General features: G+C 35.7%; 1 protein-coding gene across 1 annotated transcript in view; it reads left to right on the forward strand.

Annotated features, from left to right (window-relative positions):
• The window catches only part of LOC131202522 (chromatin remodeling regulator CECR2), a 101798-nt gene that overhangs the window by 49798 nt on the left and 31238 nt on the right, over positions 1-20762 (forward strand). The window contains exons 2-3 of the mRNA XM_058191619.1: positions 13530-13624; positions 18767-18950. Of these exons, the coding sequence (XP_058047602.1) occupies positions 13530-13624; positions 18767-18950 (279 nt within the window). The remainder of the gene's footprint in view (positions 1-13529; positions 13625-18766; positions 18951-20762) is intronic.

The raw sequence follows: 20762 nt of genomic DNA on the forward strand, positions 1-20762 counted from the left end.
TTGCCAGCAACAAGTTATAGTCATACAGTCATAAGTGGAAAGAGATTGGTGATGGGAACTATGAAACGATTAATAGTAGTGCAGATTCAGTAAATAGTCTGACAGTGTTGAGGGAATTATTTGTTTAGCAGAGTGATGGCCTTCGGGAAAAAACTGTTCTTGTGTCTAGTTGTTCTGGTGTGCAGTGCTCTATAGCGTCGTTTTGAGGGTAGGAGTTGAAACAGTTTATGTCCAGGATGCGAGGGGTCTGTAAATATTTTCACGGCCCTCTTCTTGATTCGTGCAGTATACAGTTGAGAAAGATAATAGTTGAGAAAGATAATAGAAAAAATATGAAGGAAAAAGTAGAACTCACATCTTGTCTGTAGGCTAAAAGAAGTGTGTCCTTGGGCACATTAATGATCAGTACACTTGGTGCAGTAGCTTTTCTAGGTGAGGCAGTTTGGCCAATAAAGGATTCTATTTTAGCTGTTTCATGTCAAGTGTTCAAGTTTTTTAAAAAAACTTCAATACAATTGTATTACTCTTCGAAAGAGACTAGCTAAGTCATTTCATTCTCCTTATCATTCATGATAACAAGCAACATTCTGTTATAAAAAAAAGTCTTGCATATCCTTGAGTGGGGGGAAATTCTTGGTTTCTGCTTTCCGTTTATAACCTTCTCTTTGTCTCAAAGCAATTACCTCACACCTCAGCTAAGCCCCATTGTAATATTATGCCCTTGATCTAATGCAATCTAAATAGCCTCGCATGAGTAGTTTAAAAAAGGCTAGGGGAAGGAATCAAAGCTGTGAAATTTGGAAATAGACATGTCATTAAAAGTAAATCCAACAAGAAACAGTTTTCTTCCTTTTTCAACTTCTATTTGGTTTCTAATAATATGCGTATATTGTAATATGTAATAAACATATATATGTATGTTGCCTTTTAGAACAATTTTGAGTTTTTTTCTGTAAGGTAATGAGTGATTCTTCAGCATCACTTGTTCTTCATGGAAAAGATGCCAAGAAACAGTTTTCTTGAAATGACAATAGATTTAAATGTCTGTATCACTTTCTATCCTTGGTGTTGAGATAGTAATGTATTGTTCTAGTGGAAACAGCAGAGGAATTTTCTTTTTCAGGAAGCCATAAAGCACTTTTATTGAAAGCAGCTAATACAGTATGGTTAAATTTATCTGAAAACGAGATAAATTTAGAAGAGAAAACTATTGCAAATTGAGCTTCCTGTGGATTGTTCCTACTTTAAGAGATAATTTGGGATTCTAAATACAAGTACCAACTTCTGTTTCACTCCCCAACAACTGAGGAAGTTGGGATACTGCAGTTATGTCATTGGATTGTCAGTATGGAACATTTCAACTTTGTTTATAGCAAAGCTCTTGCAATTAATTGCTATTCAGCTTAACAGTATTTATTAAAACAATTTGTAAGTTTGGAGTCATCAATATGCATTTCTGTATTAATTATAAGTCATGAGTTTTCATCATAGCTGACGTGTCTGAACCAAGTTGTGAAATTAGATGTTGTTGTAATGGGATATCTTGACACCCTAAACCAGGGATGTCAAACTCGCATCATCATGGTAGTGTGACGTATTTCAGCTTTTTTCCCATTCGCTAAACCGGGCATGGGCCAGTTCAGCACATGATGCATCTGGCCCACGAGTTTGACACTCCTGCCCTAAACTTTGTCAGTCCAAATTCCTTTTGTTATAATTCAAATATGGTAGCTTAAAAAATTGTGATTTGTAGTGATGTGATTGAAATCCCTATTCATCCATTCATTCAAAAAAGAGAAGAGACTTATTTGTAGTTTTCAGACTGGGATTATTCAAAAGCAGCGGTTCTCCACCTGTGGGTCGCGACCCCATTCGAGGTCGAATGACGATTTGCCAGGGGTTGCCTAAGACCATCGGAAATATGGGAAGTATACTTGTGAGTCGAAGAATCGCGCTCCAATGGTTGATTCCACAAGCCAGCTGCAGGCTCTTCAAATCGCTAGCCGAATTCGACTTCAGGCGCGATGAATTAAAAAAGAGAAATCTTTGCTCTGATGTCTCCCTCTCAAGCCAGCTGCCATCACTCCCAATCGCTAGCCTAATCTGGCTTCAGGCACGATAAACTTAACAGGGGAGGAGTCTCCGCTTTAATGCCTCCGTCCTCAAGGCAATCGCAAGTGGTTCAGATCGCTAGCCAATATGGCTTCAGGCGCTATAAATTCAAAACGAAAATAATTTTACGGTTGGGGTCGCCAACCGTATCGTGGGGAATTGTATTAAAAGGGTCGCCAGATCATGGGGAATTGTATTAAAGGGGTCGCAGCACTATAAAGATTGAGAACCACTGTTCAAAAGTATCATGTATCACATTTTCAATTAAATTTCTATCCCATTGTTTCCCAAATGTGTTTTCAAGCTTTTAGTATTGGAAATATAGTAACGTTTGACTTGAAGAATAACCTAGCCCCTGCCATATTGTTAAAGGGATGGAAACTTTCTAATTGTACTTATAGTGGTTTCACCTAAACATCTGAATGCTACAAATTAATAATAGTTAAAATGCATGACCAATGACAAAGAAAAGTTAATTCTTCTGCAATAACTGACAGCCATAATTAAGCTAAAGAAAATCTAGGGATTTGTTCTTTCCATAGGCTTACATAGCTATATGGCCAGGACCTTACAAGGGGGGAGCATATTTAATCAATTAATTAGCAGGCTGGAAGTGCCCTTTTTTTTCACCAGTAAAAGAGGGGACATCCAATGAGGCAGTCCCTGGAAGATGGTGTCAGCAGGAATCATCATGCTGCTATTCCAAAGCAGGAAGTAGGACCAGGATATGAAGATCCAGACCACTACTACATTATACTGCTATTTCACTATACTAGTTTTTCCCACATCAGTACCCTCAGATTTCAACTTCTTTAATACTCAGCATGACATGTACAAATTGATTGTTGCCATTCTGTATCATTCTGGGACATTTTTAGAAATATTTAAATGTCAATCTAATTCTAACTCATCATGTGTAGTAATTTCATTAGGCATTCATTTTAATTTTCTTGTTCACTGAAGTACTTCCTGTAAATTCTCAACTCTAAAATACGGATAGGGATTGCTCCTGAACCACAGTTAGGGAATCAGTGTAGTCATAATTTAATAAGCAATAAACTGTAAATAGCTTCTTTACCCTACAACCTTGTATACACCTTTTTATAGCTGAGTAATTATTGGGTTTATCCCAAATAAATGACAAAGTTATTACTCTGTTATGGATTTTAAATTTATCACATGGTTAATAATTGTTTTTGCTGCTTTTACTGTATTTTCTATCTTTATCTTAGCTATGTTGCAGGCCATTCTTTTCTTTGGACAGGTGGATCAACAGTATATGTTTTCCCAATAGCCATTGGAAATCTTCAAGTGAATTGTCATGAAGAAAAGGGGGGAAGGAGAGACATTAAACAGGCTTTTCCTTAATGACCTGTGACGCCAGCTGGAGAAAGAAAGAAAGAATGTGGCTTTTTTCTCCTGGCTACTGCTCTGTGAATAGTATATAGAGGAGTGGAAGAGAGATTACATATGTCCACTTTGGACCTCATTCTACCACTTCGGTACTTTATACATCCTGCGCTGATTCCTGTACTTTTCTGCTATTACCTCAAAGCATTTTGGCAAGGTTTACATTTTTGAGCTCATAGCTTAGTGTTCAAGGGGGAAGAGGGGAAAAACAAAGGATTGATGAGAGTCTACCCCACTTCTTGGGGTGGGGTCATCTCTCCCTCACTCTTACTCAGACATGATTTTCTACAAAAACCCCAAAGACATCCTTTTACCTGAGATTGTTTTTTCTTTTTCTATTTTAAAATACATTTTATTATTACAATATTGAAATACAAGGAAGAAAAGATTATATTAGATAGTGGCAATAGAATAAACCATTGGTTTCATATTTCCCCCCCCCCCCACATATTCCCAATGCCTATATTTGCCCTGGTGTGTAATGCTTGCTTAAATTTGGTTAGACTTTTGCTGTGGATATATACTGTTAATTTTACTGTTGCAGTATATTCTCCAATTTTGATCATCCAATCTGGTATTATTGGCAAGGCTCTTTTCCAATGTTGTGCTAAATTTGCTTTTGCAGTGGTTAGCATATTCTGCATATTCATATATTGTGATATTTTTATATTTTCTAAGATGATAATATTTGTGTATTAGATCAAATTTTCTGAATATTTGATATGTTTTTCTGGTATTTACCTGATTTCTAAGTGCCAAGCTTTCAGAAAACGGAGGGAGCCTGTCACATACTTCTAGTCTACTAATCTCCCACTGGGAAAGTAACCCAGACTGTCTTCTTTTCCTACCATGCATGGTTTCAAGGTGACAAGAAGACACACTTGTATAAAATGTGTCATGGATCCGCCCTGGACCTGTCTCTAGAATTTGGGGAATGAGTCTGAATTGGCAGAGGAAAGCCCAGAGCTGAGTGTTGGTCGGCATTGGAGCTTGGAGAGTGCTAGCCTGACGGAGCAGCCTCAGCTGGATTGATCTGAGGAACAGGCTGAGCCTGAGCTAGGTGAACCACAGCTGCAGTAAGTTGGCCAGGAGGCTCAAGGCAAGGACTGAAAGCAGCTGTCACCCATTAGCAATGAGGAGGAGATGGAGTCCACATCTCCTCCTGATCCAAGGACATGTAGGGCAGAGACGTGATGGGCACAATGCCGGTTAGCTAAGCTACTCATGAGGAGGCAACCTTGCCTTTTATAAAGGACTGCACCACACCACGTTGCCTACTTAATCCCACCCTGAGGACTTGAGCTTTGCTGGAGCAACATGTCCAATTTGGTGCCTTGTGTGCTGACCTGTTTGAATTGTGAACTGGACTTTATATGCGCTTGTTGGAATCAATTACCCAGTGACTCTTGCCATGCTGAGCTTGGAATCCCAACCTGTGCAATAGAGGTGCTTTCTGAGGACCTGTTTGGAAGGTTTGAATAAACACCTGTAGAATGCTAGCGGGTGGGGGGGGGGTGGGGGGGTGGGAGAACCAGGGCAGCATAAATTGGATGTTATGTTCGCAGGGTTTGCTTTATTTTTCCAAGGCCTATGTTGTGTCTATTGTGAGAAAGAGTCCAGTGACAACATAGACATGCAGTGACTTACTACCTCGCTGCTGTACAGGAACCATGTAAATTTGTTTCATCGTCTTCCTGCCATTTAGAGTAGGCAGTGTCCATTTGAATGGGCTTCCTCTGCTCCTAGCCATCCTTCCTAAAAATGAAAAGGAATTTCAAAATTTGTTTCTTGAAAACATTTTAAAGATTTCTGGTCCCATTGAGACTGAATTACTCATGTACTAAAGAAACAAGCAAACCACAAGAATGCATGGGAATGTAAGTCATAAATTTTATATTAATAGCCGTGTTCACAATATCTTTCTTTTTCCCCCTGACTCCATCGGGAAGTTTAGAAAGCAGAATATTTCTGTCCCTTATTTTATCTGACAAAGTGCATGAATAAACTGGAGCATCTGAGTAGGTGATTACCCAAGGATTATGAGGTAGTACTAGAACAGGGGTCTCAAACTGGCGGCCCATGGGCCGGATGTGTCACACCCAGGCCATGCCCACCCCAGCTCCACAAATGGGAAAGACGTCATGTGACGGCAATGTGACGTGGTGAGTTTGACACCTGTATACTAGAATAAGAGTGCCATCATGGTGTGTAATGGTTAAGTGGTGGACTAGGAGCGGGGCAAGCCAGGTTTTACTCTTTCCTTAGGCAATGACACCAGCTGGACCAATCACTTCCTCTCAGCCCTAATCAGCATCAGGCTTTGCAAAAATCCAGCTGATTAATGTTGTTAGCTTTGCAATAAGAACTAGGCGATTGTGGTGCAAAAAGAACTGGGGGGCCCACAACCATGTGGGACAAATCCTAAAAAGAACAACTAGTTAGACTAGAAGTGGAAAAGCAATTGTGCCTTTATAGCCAGCTGCTAAAAAGAGATATTTACTTATTTATAATTTGAAGCTCCATAAATGGTGAAAGAAATTGGAAGGAGTGCAAATTAATGACTCCTTGAGGTGTATGTGCATATATAGGCTTTGGTTGGGTATTTCTGTGCACCCTTAATATTTGTCTTTAGATGGCATGCATTGCTTGTGAAACACCACTGAATATATGAAACTATAAGAATGGCTATCCTAAAAGAAAAGTGTCTGTGTACCATCAAAAATGCATCCTGTATAAATTACACAAATTTAATTGTTTTTAATTTGTTTTTATAATTACTTCTGGTTCTTCTTCATAGTCTCTGTGCATCACACATGGACGATGTGCCTCTGCAGAGCCCACACTGGAACTTTTTAGAGCTGTGAAGAACTGTCACCTCTAGCACACATTTGTTCCCACCTGTCCCCTCAGTTTCATTTCAGCTAATTTCCATAAATTTCCTTTATTTAGCAGAAGAGTTCCTGGGTACCTCACTTCAGTTTTTCATTATTATGAATTTTGTCTAGTGTAGGAGGATATTTCCTCATGTGGTAGCAAGTGGCACTAATGAATGGACACTTTGTTTTATTTACTTTAGGGAGGCAGAAACAAGAAATTGCAGAATATTATAGGGCTGAATTGATGGTTCTGGATTTATAAAAAAAAGTGCAAACTCATGATGGAGTTTGGCAATAAATAAATATATTAAAAAATGATTATTTCTTGCTTTTGGTCAATAAGCTATCTGTGGCATAGCACTCATTTGAAACAGCTTCAATGCCAACAATGCATTCTCGTCTAAGGCCTATCGTCTAAGGCCTATCGTCTAAGTGCCATCAGCTTTCAAAAAGTTAAATGATAAATCCAAACAACGTCCTCTCATTAGGAAGTAAAAGATCCAGGTGTATCTGTATCTTATTTTCCATGGTTTCACATATTTGTGCTTGATAAATATGGACCACAATTAGTTAGTAAATAGATTGGTGTGTCCACTGCTTTCCATGCATGATTCTGATCCATCATTTTGTATATATGCAGAAATATGCAGCTGGAGTTGTCCATCCCCATTTCACAATAATCACTGAATTACCTTGGAGTCACCCTGTGTGAATTCGGCAGCCATATAAATCTATTTAATAAAATAAATAAAATAAACAAAAGCAAAGTGATCTATAACATTCTAATATTACTTGATATTACTTCCTCCGCAGTGAAAATGAGCAAACACACACTGAAATCCCTACTGGGGGAAGTGGTAAATATTTACATAAAGTTTTGTCCCTGAGAGAGAATGCAAAGTGTCTGGATTGTACAGTATCTATTCTATGTTATTATGAATCCATGTCTACTTCATAAAGAAAAGTAACATTAGTATCTTAGTTTGAAATGGATGGAAAAGACCCTCAGCCTTTTGAAGGAAAACCAAGCCCAGAGTCATTAAGTAATCACTGAAAAACACTGCCACTATACAAGTGATTTGTAATGGAAGGTGTTGGTTTACAAGTCATCAAAGTCTGGTTTCAAGTATTCAAAAATTATTACAGCCTCTACAGTATCACATGAGCAGGAGAGAAATACCATTGGGCGTGAGAAGGCACATATATCACTGAATCTTAACAGTTGCTGAATCCAAAAAGTATAAAGTATAACATTCCCCTTGGGGATCTTAAAAGGAGCCTTTTCTGTTGGAAGACCATTCCTTCCAAGATTATGTTAGCCCCAGCAGTACTGTTTTTTGGAAAGCCCTAAAGAGAGGAATGTGTTCCCAAGCATGGGATCATTAGCTGGAACTTGTGAAGTTGTTAAACTCTAGAGAGATTGATTTTTTTTTAGATTTTTTTTTAACCATTATTATGTTTTTAATAATTGCTAACTACCCAAAACTGTCATGGTGATGGGTGGCCAACAAACAAAAAAATAGCAAGTCTTCAATGCTCATGAATAAGTCTGTTCTAGAAGCAAATGTACGTCATTTCCTCATCAGAAATGAGAAACATTTTGAATTTCAAAATAACCAAGGAAGCTTCACTTTTTGATGTTCAGCAATACTACAGGAGATTGAATGATCAAGCCTATATTGAACATGGATTGCACATGTCCTGAAAAGAAAGAACAAAGGCCAGCTAACTCCAGCAGTGGAGTTAAGAAAATGTATGTTTCTTTATTCTGTATTCTTTATTTTGGCTAAAAGAAGAAGGGAAGCACAACATCTGAGGTGGCCAAGGCAGCACACCATTCTCAATTTTGATTTTGGTTTTTATTTTTTGTGATTTTTTTTTCCAAGCATTTTTGAGGCTTTATACTTAACCCTTCAATTCAGGCTGTTCAGTTATCCATAATTGTACAGTATACTAGAATGTAATCCCCATGAATAATTAAGTCCATGTTATCTAGAAGGAAAGGACCTCTAGACTATGCTTGGCATACTGTCTCTCAGCAAGATGTTGGGGGAATTTAAAATCTTACATCACTACTACTTATTGCTTCCTTGAACGTTCTTCTGGAAAGTATCAATCATGTCTTTTTGGTTAGGTTGGCATCAACAGCAGTATTGTTTTTATTTGTTCCTCCAATTTTTAACCAACATCATCAAGGTCATTCACTTGATTGTCTGAGCAGATGGAGATATTTAGTAATATATAAAACTATAAAATCACACACAGAGGACTGTTCTTTGCAATAAATTTGTCACCCAAAGAATTAGCAGGAAACTACAATTTTTTTGTGCACTTAATAAACATGAAAGTTGTTACGCTGTGTTGCTGATCTGAGCTTTTGATCTATTTGTTTGCTCAAAGAACTATCTCTTACAGTAGATTTTCCAGTGTTTCACTGTCTTGTAGTCCTCCTATTGTTTTTCGCAATATTTGTTACTTTTTATCATCCAGTTCTCTCCCATTTTCTGATACTTCCTCGCTCATCTAAAAAAGAATACTAAATCTGTATTTTCCTATTCAGCATGAATAGGAAAATACATGATAAGCCATACTTACTAGCAAATGTTTGCTCTTCTGACAGATACATATTGCCTACTGACTTTCGATGCTGCTTCCCTTGTTAAAATCCCTTTGGCTTGTCAGGCCAATGAGATAAACACTGTTATAGTTGTTCAATCTTTTTTTCATACTTAACATAGAAACAGATGCTTAGCATCAGAATCAATTTATTTCCTAAAATTGTTTCAGAATTTTATACCTATTGCGTTTGCTACTTTCTACTCAACTCCATCTAAAATTATTGAAATACTTTATTATCTACACATTTGAAATGCATAAAATTTGAGTTTTTAATATAGGCTGCTTTAATATAGACTGCTCACTTTTATAATTTCATATGTCTTTTCTCTATTTCCTGGATCATTAGGAAATATGTCCATTCTTATCTCAGTTTCCAAGAGAGGGAATTCCTTATATTCAGATCTATCCAGGTTCCAATATTTTTTAGCAGCCTTTCTTGTAGCTGTCAGGTATGACAGATCAAATCCACACATCCAATTAAAATGATTTATTGCTAAAAAGCCTATGCACAGGAATCTTCCCAACTCTAAGTAAGGGTCAACGAAATTCAAGGAGGGTTGGATCTAGTCCAGTTGTGGCTACGTAGGGATTCTAAGCTGATCTCTCTTTTAACTCCACTCTTGGACCTTCTCTTATGTCAAGTGTTTTCTTACTTGCTGTAACTTAGTCACAATCATATTTTTTCACGCAACATATCAGATTAAGAGTGAATTCTTACATTAGCAGGAAAGTCCTCTAATCTCACATGATTAAAACTTTGTTCATACCACCATTGTGATTATCTATTTATTTTTAAGATTTATATGGCTGTCCAATCAAACAATCATCACTCTGCACAGCATACAGTCAAAAGTAAACAATGTAATTAAAAGCAGCTACAAAAGTGATTGGGCAATTGAGAACTCATATTCATATTATAGCCCTCCAGGCAGGAACTCCTGTCAACTTGGCTACAATGGTTGAGGGTCAAATGCCTGATGCACAAAGATCATGAAGAAGAAGAAAAACCAGGTTGCATAACTGTAACTGTAGTTTTTGAGTGGTCATCTGGCATTTACATAATTCACACGACTTCCCCTCTGCAGATACTTCTGCTAAGGAGCCTTTTTTCCTAAGAGCAGCTCTGATGAACTTGAAAAACTGAGGGGACGGATGGAAACAATATCCAGGAGCATGTGTGCTAGAGAGTGAGCTTCTGCTAAAATGGTCTGCACAGCTCTAGAAGATTCTGATGTGCACAGGTGCACCAACCATCTGTATGAATGCACAGATGACCACTTGAAGAACTACGGTTGCAGGTAAGCATTCTGACTTTTTGATCATGCTGAGAACATGATGACTTTTAAAAGCACTGAAATCTGACATCTGGCATTGGGTGAGAAACTCTTGGCTTCTGAGATTTAAATATTACCCACATATCACATGTATATCCTAAAGCAGGGGTTTCAAACTTGTGGCCCACAAGCTGGATGCGTTACGTGCTGGCCACGCCCACCCCCGGTTTAGTGAAGGGAAAAGTCATGATACATCACATGATAATGTGACGCCACGAGTTTGACACCCCCTGTCCTAAAGTCTAGAATTTTCTATTTTAAAAATCAGATTTACAGAATTATATATGCCATATTTTTCAGTGGGACATCTGCAACCAAATATCTGTCATTAAGTATTCTTTAAAAATAACTGCAAACATACGCTAGAATCCATAAGTTTAGGAAAAGAATGGGAGTAAATCTGGCCACAGATAGTTTTAGAGTTTTTTCCTCAGTGTTTTTCAAGTGTATTTCCTTAGTGCAGTGGTCCAAAACTTTTTTGGCACCAGGCACTGGTTTCATGGAAGACAATTTTTTCATGGACTGGTGGTGGTGGTGGTTTTGGTTTTGGTTTTGCTTGCTCATCCACCTTCCACTCACCTCCAGCTATGTGGCCTGTTTTCTAACAGGCTGTGGCCCAGGAGTTGGAGATCCCTGGCTTAGAGGGATGGGAAGAGGAAGATCATTTTAGAAAGCGTATGTATGAGCTGTTTTTTGTTCATGCATATGCTTATAAAACATCCTTAAACAAACGAAGTTTAACATGGGACATTGGGAAGGCAAAATGAAAGCAATGAAAAAACACAATGCAAGAGAAACTTTATTGATTTGAAGATAAATAGGATGAAAACTTTAAAGACATGCGTAGTAATAATTTATTATGTTTATTTACTTTTTCTTACACTTTTATTATTATTTTTATAATTACACATATTTAAAAATTACACTTTTATTATTATTTTTATAAATAACCCAAAGTGGTGAACATACTCATACTCCTTCCTCCTCCTATTTTTCCCACAACAACAAACCTGTGAGGTGGGTTGGGCTGAGAGACTGATTGGACAAAGTTACCCAGCTGATTTTCGTGTCCAAGGTGTGGGACTAGAACTCATGGTCTCCAGGTTTCTAACTGAATGCCTCAACCAGTGGTGGGTTGCTACTGGTTCGCCCTGGATCGGGCAATCCAGTAGTGGCGGCAGCGGGAAGCTCCACCCACTTGCCTCGACGTTTCTGCGCATGCATGTGCGCGCCCGAGTGAACCGGTAACAAAACCCACTACTGGCCTCAATGTCTATAAAACTGGATATTTTAACATAAAACAGTAATATCAACAATAACAAATTTACATACCTCTCATGTTAATCTCTTTCAAATAAAGCAATATTGTGCAAGACACAGAAAAACAATATTTAAAAGAAGCAAAATAGGGCAAGAAATAAAAGAGAAAAAAACACATTAACCAAATCTATTTAGAGCATTCACTATACTTTTCATTCCATTCTATCCTTGTTCAGTTATGCTTGCAAATCATTTTTTATTTCTCTATGTCCATCTTCCTACATTCATATATTATTTTCTGTTCTTTATAATTCATGCCACTCTTTTTTCAGACTCTCATCAACACTGTACACCCAAAACCTTCTTGGTCTATTTTTAATTCTCAGGCTATTGCACTTGTTCTGCAAATTGATGCTCTTTCATTTCTTTGAACATCTTGACATCCTTCTTTGACATTAATTACTCACTTTTATATTCTGTCCATATTAATTGATTACCAATTCATTTTTTATTTTTTCCTTTTGGTTTTATCATTTCCGCTACCAAATTTTAGGATGATTTTTCCTATCATACCAACTCTCATTTCTATGTAACAAAGTATGCAGAATCATATTCTCTTCTTAAAAGTTTTTCCAACCACTTCCTCATCCTTTTTGTAGATAATCTACCAAAGTAGATTCACCCACTCTGATTATTCAGCATTTTGCTTTTTCTTACTCCATTTTTGTTGGCATAAATGCAAAGATGGTCTTCGATATATTATTTTTAGATACATCTTTTCCGTCATATGATCAAATCATTCAGGTTTTCCAGCTACAATACAGCATAATCTGCTTGCAGAATTATGTTATTGCATGTTGTTAACCAACCCATAAGGCTACAAGCATTCTTTATACATTTATCCATAAGTATACAAGGGTATCTTATTCGCTGCTCAATGCTGAACTTTCAGTAAACATTCTACTTATTTTCATGCATTTTTTCTTCCTGTTATACCACTCTTATCACATTTGTTCCATCAATTAAAGAGTGCCACCGTTTCAGATCCCAGAAGCATACTTTCTCTATGCATACCCCCCAGCCCCGGAATGAGGTTTCCACTGTAATTTGAAAGCCCTACCTTACTGGCATTTCAAAAAGCCCTGAAGATGTGGCTCTTTTCACAGGCTTTTGGAGAGATAGTAGACACCCCTTTTCTTCCTTTTCCTTGTACTCATCTGGGTTTATTTTGTCTGCCATCTTTGTTCCTTTGTTTCTTGTACTGGTACTTTTTTTGAAATGTTTTTAACAATATGTAAACTGTCTAGAGTTGCTAGGAGTTGAACAGTATATAAATTTAATATTTCAATTCCATATTCATATTCATTTCCATTAATCATGCTGGGAGATTAATCTGTTTTCTAAAACACTGATATCAAACTCTCAACTGTATCTGTGGGCCACATTATATAAAATATACTGATTGATAGACCACATTTATTCACATACAATAATGCAACAAATGTTAATATGGTACTTATGAATAATTAACTTAATAACATAATTAATAAATTAAAATTACATTATTAATGGTTAATGAATATAAATATATGTTGCCTAATGTACAATAGTAATGTATTCTACACTGTGATGTTTGAGACCTCTTTTCTAATACTGTATGTAATTTTCAGATTTTCTTTCTTTGCAATCCTTCTGTTTTCATTCATGTTTCAATGCTTTTTTTCTTCCATTTCCATTTTTCCCCCAGGTTCTTCTCTTGATGTTGATACTGAGGATAAAGAAATGTTGTGCAAAGTATAAAAACAATAAAAATTATGATTCTTACACTAATTATTGTAGTTGCATGTAATTGTCCAATCCTTTTTCACCAGCCAACCAGGAATTTAGAAATTTATTTAATCATTTTTTTTCTCATTAGGAACTTGAAGCAGCTCTTTACAATGATGATGTGGAATTCATCAGTGACCTGATTGCTAGTCTTCTTCAGGGCTGCTACCAGCGCAGTGATATTACGTGAGTAGTCTCATTCTACAGATTCCTAAAATTAAGAAATATCCCCTCCCCCCGTCCCAATTGTATGCTTCTGGAAAAAATAGATAAGCCTTTTGCAGACTTCACTTCTAAATAAAAGTATAAAGAGAATTCTAGCTTCCCCCCCCTAGAATATGGAGAACTACTGTTTTACTTTGATTCTGTCTGCTACTTTCAGACAGGTCTGAAATATTTGGATGCTTTCAACAAGCTTCTTTTAGTTCTGGCTGTCTAGAATTAAACAACCAGACCATCAAATAAATATAGGGCTTCCCCCTGTTGCTGATCATCCATTTGCAGTCTGTGAAAAGACAGATGTTGCATAAGTTTGTCTCAGTTGTGCCTGGAATCTATTGTAAAAATAATGCCTGATATAACAGTTATTGAAAAGAATAAAGCCCGGTTCATTGATTTTGCCATCTCAGGTGATGCTAGGATTGAGGAATAACAATTGGGAAAAATATTGAAATATTGGGACTTACAGATTGAAGTTGATTCCTTATGGAAAAGAAATCTGTTATTATACCAATTGTGGTTGGAACCCTTGGAGCAATACTTAGACTGGAAATCTTAAATTTATTGGACCTAATTTAAACATACATAACACACGCAATCTGCTAAGAACTGTTTATAATCAGATCAATCCAATTTTTTTCTATCCATTCACTATTTCATTTGTTGACCCTTCCATTCTTAGCTTTTGTATTAATCCAGATATGAAAACTTACCACCTGCTTTAATATTCTTTTGCCTCTGTTGACATTAATTTAACAACATCGTACTGGACTTTGCTGTATATTAAATGCCGCTGTTCGCAGTTTTTTTCTTTAATTATTTAACAATTCTATTGATTCTGGTCCATAATCATCCATCAGATGAGTAAATTAATTAATATTTCTAAAAATTTGAAAAGATGATTGCTATGTGTATGATAAGTAGCACAAAGCCTACTCTAAGTCTCCTCAGATATCTGCTGTTATTATATGGCTTTTCCTTGTTTAATGCTATGCAAATAGAAAAGCTTTATGCTTATACGTAGATCTAAGTCTGAAAGGAAATTGTTAATTCACTTCAAAGTAACAGGTATGTGAGATTTGTCTTGCTTGTATATTCTGTACCATAGTAGTACAGCTCAATTAGAAACTTCTTGGCTGCTGTTTAAGGGAGGATAAATAAGGGAGAGGGAAGATGAAAGAGACTCTTTTCATCCTTTTAGTAAGTGGCAGTGTTCACTGAAAATGGCAGTTTTCAAATATTTATGGACTGATAGTTGACTTTTCTAAACTACTCTATCTGGACTTTTACTAGTTAAAGAATCAGCCTCATATGTGATGCTGATTCCGCTTTTTGTTTTGCTGACAATTGTGTTCAGGCATTAGTATCTGATGGTGACAGAATAGTTTAGATAAAGAGCATTGTAGAACAAAAAGGAATAGTGAAAATGTTTATGAATCCAAAATTCCATTTGCCAAGATTTCCTCTATCTAGTGAGTGAGCCGTAAGTGAGTGAATGAATATATACATTGGAAATAGATAGCATCTATGATGTAATACAGGTAGCGCTCAACTTACAATGACAACTGAGCCCAAAATTTATCTTGCTAAGCAAGGCAGTTGTTAAATGGGTTTTGCCACAGTTGTTAAGTGAATCACTGTAGTTGTTAACTGAATCATGTGGTGGTTAAGTGAATCTGGCTTCCCCCTTTGATTTTGTTCATCGGAAGCCGGCTGGGAAAGTTACAAATGGTGATCACATGACTCCAGGACACTGCAACTGTCATAAATACATGCTGTTTGCCAAGAGGCTGAATTTTGATCATGTGACCTTAGGGATGCTGCAAAGGTCGTGTAAAAAAATAGTAATAAGTCACTATTTACAGTGTCATCGTAACTTTGAACAGTCATTAAACAAATGGTTGTAAGTAAAAGACTGTCTGTTTACTGTATCTACAGTGTAAATGATTCTCTTCTCTGAGTCTAAGGGAGCAACCTTGTTTAACTCATGGCTTCTCTAAAGGAAAATGGATTATTTTCATTTAGTAATAAAGGATTATTACTGAGGCACAGAGTGGCATCTCAGAATCCTTTAAAAGTTAAAAACTAAAGTAAAGGTAGTTTTTATGAAGACCCTGAAGAGCATGTGAACACATGTTCATCAATTAAACACCTGTTCTTTCTTAGTTGTACCTACAATGGCATGTTAGGGAAATCTTTTCTATATTCATCTTTATAAATCATTTCTGTGTGAAATTCCATTTGGCAACCCTAACACTACCACCCCCAACCAAAGATAAGAAAATAACTCCATTGTTGCTCTTTGAGGTCAGACCTGTGGCAGTAACTCAGATTAGGTTGACCTTAATCAGAAGCAGGCTGTTTTTTTTGACAATGCTTGATGGATTGCTGTAGGGAAGAGAGTATGAACCAGTCCTTAGATTTTTCCCCTTTTCCTGATTCAGTTGTCGCTTCTTCTGACCTACTAATGATATCTGACTTAGGTCACTTAAACTCTTGTATTCTAATTCCTAAAAAATATTGCCAAGCACATCAGAATAAAGCATTTTTGACCATTGTTGTTACTTGAAAAACACTCTTCCTTTAGAGAGAGACATGTTATATGTATCTTCTTCTAATTTCAAGGGATATATTATTTGAATTAAGATTTTTTTTCTATTCCAGTAGAAACTTCTGAAATGATATATATATGAAAGCAATGTGCTTATTCAGCTGTTGTCTTAGTCTACCTCAGTTGATTAAACTTGCTCTTATAAAACGTGGGGAAATTAAAAGATTATAAAAAGGTTAAAAACAAGGTTAACAAAAGGATGTGCTTTTTCTCAGGAATTATTAAAATGGGGATGGGAATTCCATGTTTTAAAAAGCGCTATTAAGGATTTTTGATTAATATAAACTTATTTCTTGCAATTGGTTGTTGCAATATATTGTATTTTTTTTCCTTTCTGCATTTTGTTTGTTCATGCGGTTTTATAATATAATTTAAATTTAATGAATTAATTGGATTTTAAAACACATTTAACTAAAATAAAAATGTCCATTGATTGTTGCTCCAGGTGCAACTAAGAACAATACATAAATAGTTTGCAGTTTGATCAACTCATGGGCGGGAGCATTAATGCTATCCTAACACATGGAAGCAATGTTTTAATTAATTGGTTACATAAGGATTCCAAGTTAAAAATGGTCCTGTAATTAGATTTCTTTTTAGATCAATCACATTGATGACCCCCTTAACTAGTATAGTAGCTTTGGAAAGAGTGTATGTCATTTATCATTGAGGGTTTTGAAATTTTGAGGAAATCACCTGGAGTGTCTTAATTGGATTGCTGATGTCAGCAGTTTCAGAGGATAATAAATCACTGAATTTTATATGTAGAAAAATGTTACTGTTTATGGAAGTGTGACTCTTTCATTTTTGTGAAAATGACGTTTAGTAATAAGAAGAGTGCAGTGCTGCCTTTAAAATATAGATTATTTTACTTAAATGAAAGTGTAAATTTAAAATTCCAATTCTATAGCACCTTCTCTCTTATTATCTAGTTTTATTCTAATGAAAAAATAACAATTGAGGACGATAGCTGAAAATGTGAACTGATGAATTCCTCCTGCCAGAAGTACCACATACCAAATATACTTCGTAATTTTTTAGTTGCTTTGATTGATCCTGTTATATGAATTTAAAGTTAATCATGCTTGTGCAAACATTGTTTCTGTTATTTGTTTGGATTTAAAAATTCAGCATGTTCAAAAGATGAGAAAGGGAAACATTTTGACTGGTCACTATTGAATAAACATTAGAACAATAATATCATGGTTTAGAATAGGAGTGTGCTCCAAATTAATTCATATTATATAGTGATGTTTCTGAGAGTTGCAGAAATGATGAAAAGTTCTATTTGATTTAGTTTTATTTGAAAAAGTATGGAGATGTCCTATTAAATAATGACACCTATGCTATAATCCATATAATGTAATAAAAATTAAACAGGTCATACTAATATCACAGCTTACTTCTAGGAGCTAAACTAAAGAAAATAGCACATCTCTTTGTTTAAGCCTATCAGTCTGTTCAACAATTAAAAAAAGGAAAAGCCCACTATTTCCTCTCAGATCTTGGTTTTGATAGCAAAAGTGAGCTTAGAGGAGAGAAATCTTAGAAACTAGAGAGAGGTATAGATTTAATGTACAGAAAAGCACAAGTAGGTATTATAAATTGTACTAAAATAATTTTAAAAATTTAATATGTCCCCCCAAAGGCATATGTTTCCAGGAAAAAAAAGAGAGGGAGTGAGTGAGGGAGAGAGACAGAGAGAGACAGGGAGAGACACACAGAGAGAGAGATTATAGTAAGTCAAAGTTTAACTGGTTTTTTAGGTATATTACCATTCAGTAAGGAGAATATTTATTTAACAGATAAGTCAATCTGTAATTTTAGCTCTTAAGTATCTAAGGTCCTCTCTGTATCCCAGTGTTTACACAATATTTTAGCACCTTCTTTCTTATTATAAACAATTAGTTTAAAAACCTTTCAACATCATTTGCAAGCTCTGTTCTCTTGTCATGGAACAATATTCAAATGGCTAAATGTAAGAATTTTATCTTATTTTCCTTGAATTGCTATCATTTTTTTGGCTTATTTATTTTGCATCCTAAAGTCAAAATTCATTAATAGGTATAATATGTAGAGGAATCAAATAGAAAGCTTTTTTCTGAATTATTTAGTTTAATTCTTAAGATAATCAGTTTTAAATATTATATAAATTAATTATTTTCACTATTTTTTCTTTCTGATGAAGTATTTTTTTTAGAATTTATTTCCTAATAATATTTTATAGACTATGTAATCCAGTCATTTATCATTGGTAACTTCAGTTTATCAAATAGTTTATATGAGCTTTAGATCTTTCTGCTTCCTTAAAGATAAATTGTATCATACTTTAGATAAATTATTCTTCAAAAAAATCTCAAACGTGTTGTTTAATTTTGCACAAAGAACTGGAATAACCTGGAAGTATTTTCCTTGCCTTCTATGTGCAATCATCTGTGAAATGATGGATAGGTCAAATTCTGTATAGTAATTGTATGACCATTTGTTATCTTTATTAGAACCCAGACATTTCATGGCTATCTTGAAGATATAATCAATTATCGCTGGGAATTGGAAGAAGGAAAACCCAACCCCTTGCGAGAATGTACTTTTCAGGAACTTCCCTTACGTACCCGTGTGGAGATACTACATCGTCTTTGTGATTACCGACTTGATGCTGATGATGTTTTTGACCTGCTTAAGGTATGTTGGATGATGACAGATGCTGGATTATACATACAGTATAACAATGTTCCATGTTCCTTTGTGCCAATAACCTTATTTAAAAGGTTAGATTATTTTGGGTGTCTATTATTTTCCAAGTTGGACAATGTAGAGAAGCTGATTGTAAACGTTTTAAGTGTTTTCTGGGGATTTAAATTTTAAGTTATGCTTTAAAATACTATAGTAATAGTAAAGTTTAGTTAGTGTATTTAGCCAGCTCAGTGGTTTGTGTTGGTGTCCCAAGTATTGTTTTAGTCAAAGGATTTATGTATTTCAATAACATTCAAGGATCTTTGATAACATTCTTTGGGTTATCAGATAAGATCCATTGCAACAGTTTTGGATCCCCCATTGTATATAATTAGTAATGACCATACCTGACATTGGACATTGGAAATCTCTGTTCCTGTCTCCTTATAGCCTCTAATTATATTTTTTGTGTATGTATTGGGTCATTCTTTCAAACTGAACTCCTAGGGTGAGGGAGGTGAAACATATTTATAATCTGGTTTGAATTGAGGAGATTGAACTGCTATTGTCCTTGAGAGCTAGTTACCCATTGAGATATGCCAATGACCTGAAGAACTCTCTTTAGTATAACACAGTCATTGTTGCTAATGCTTATAAAGCTTGAAGTGAGCCTTTTAAAAAGATCTACCGTAAATGGTTTTTAGAGTTGTAATAACAAGTAGACTCAAGGTAACAGTTTTAGCCTTCAACTGTGCAATTAATTAATGACATTTGCATAAAGAGACATAGCTTTTGAAGATAATAACTTTCTTTGGAAAAAATGTTTTTGTGAGTTAATACCATTTCTAAAGCTCTAACATTGTTGAGGCTGGTTCCAGAATGGCATATGTATTGAGATATCTGCTTATAAACTCACCATGGCTTCAGAATGTAATTTGGAAGATCATGAATGAGTGCTATATTCATACCCTCTCTCTAATTTGAGCTTAAAACATCTTTTTCTAATTTGCTGTAACGTTGCAATAGGCAAACTGTTATTTGAATCCTGTATTGGGAGATCAGATGAAATGACAAGGCGCATGGCTTGATTAAAGTAGGAAGTATATAGTACCAAACCCTGTGCATGAAAATAGTGACGAGAATGAAGAAGCAAACATGTGAGCATAGCATTTGTTTGCTATCCAAATACTAATTTAGAGGATTATAGCCCTTGAGGTATTTAGAGTAGTATGAACTACATGGAGATGTTTGTGGCGGCTAGAGAGCTATAATGCTTGTCTTGCATGTTTCTACATTCTACAGATGACAGTGAGTTTATTAGCTAGATATCACATCCACGGGTACTAGTTTAGCAACACTTAAAATTTTGCCTCTAAATATAATCTACATGAAAAACAGAATGGGACATTTTCAATATCCTTGTACATTTTCAGTAGGAATTCAGTTTGGAGAATACTATCTTTTAAAAAAAAATACAAGTGTAACCACTTCTGCCTGACTGTTTCCTTATGCATAATGCTTCAGTGGAAATAATCCCTAAAACAGACTTCTGCAGGCAACCATTATATCGGGAGAGACCCTTTCAAAGCTTTTGGAGGGATAAGTTAAGCAGGTGTGGCTTCTCTTGTTACTGCCAAGCTGTGGTAGGAAAAGATGCACCTGCTTGCAGCGTGAAGCCTGGTTTTGCCTTTGTGGAACTTTAGAATTCTGCCACTTGAAGAGAGAGCACCCACCTGCTGCTTCACTATTAAAGGTATAAGAGGCTACTTTTTGTTAGGCATTAGCAAGTTTAAATTAGTTTCTTTCTCATGAATAGTTTAA

This window comes from Ahaetulla prasina, chromosome 7 (genome assembly GCF_028640845.1).
Source record: "Ahaetulla prasina isolate Xishuangbanna chromosome 7, ASM2864084v1, whole genome shotgun sequence".
Taxonomy (NCBI): Eukaryota; Metazoa; Chordata; class Lepidosauria; order Squamata; family Colubridae; genus Ahaetulla; species Ahaetulla prasina.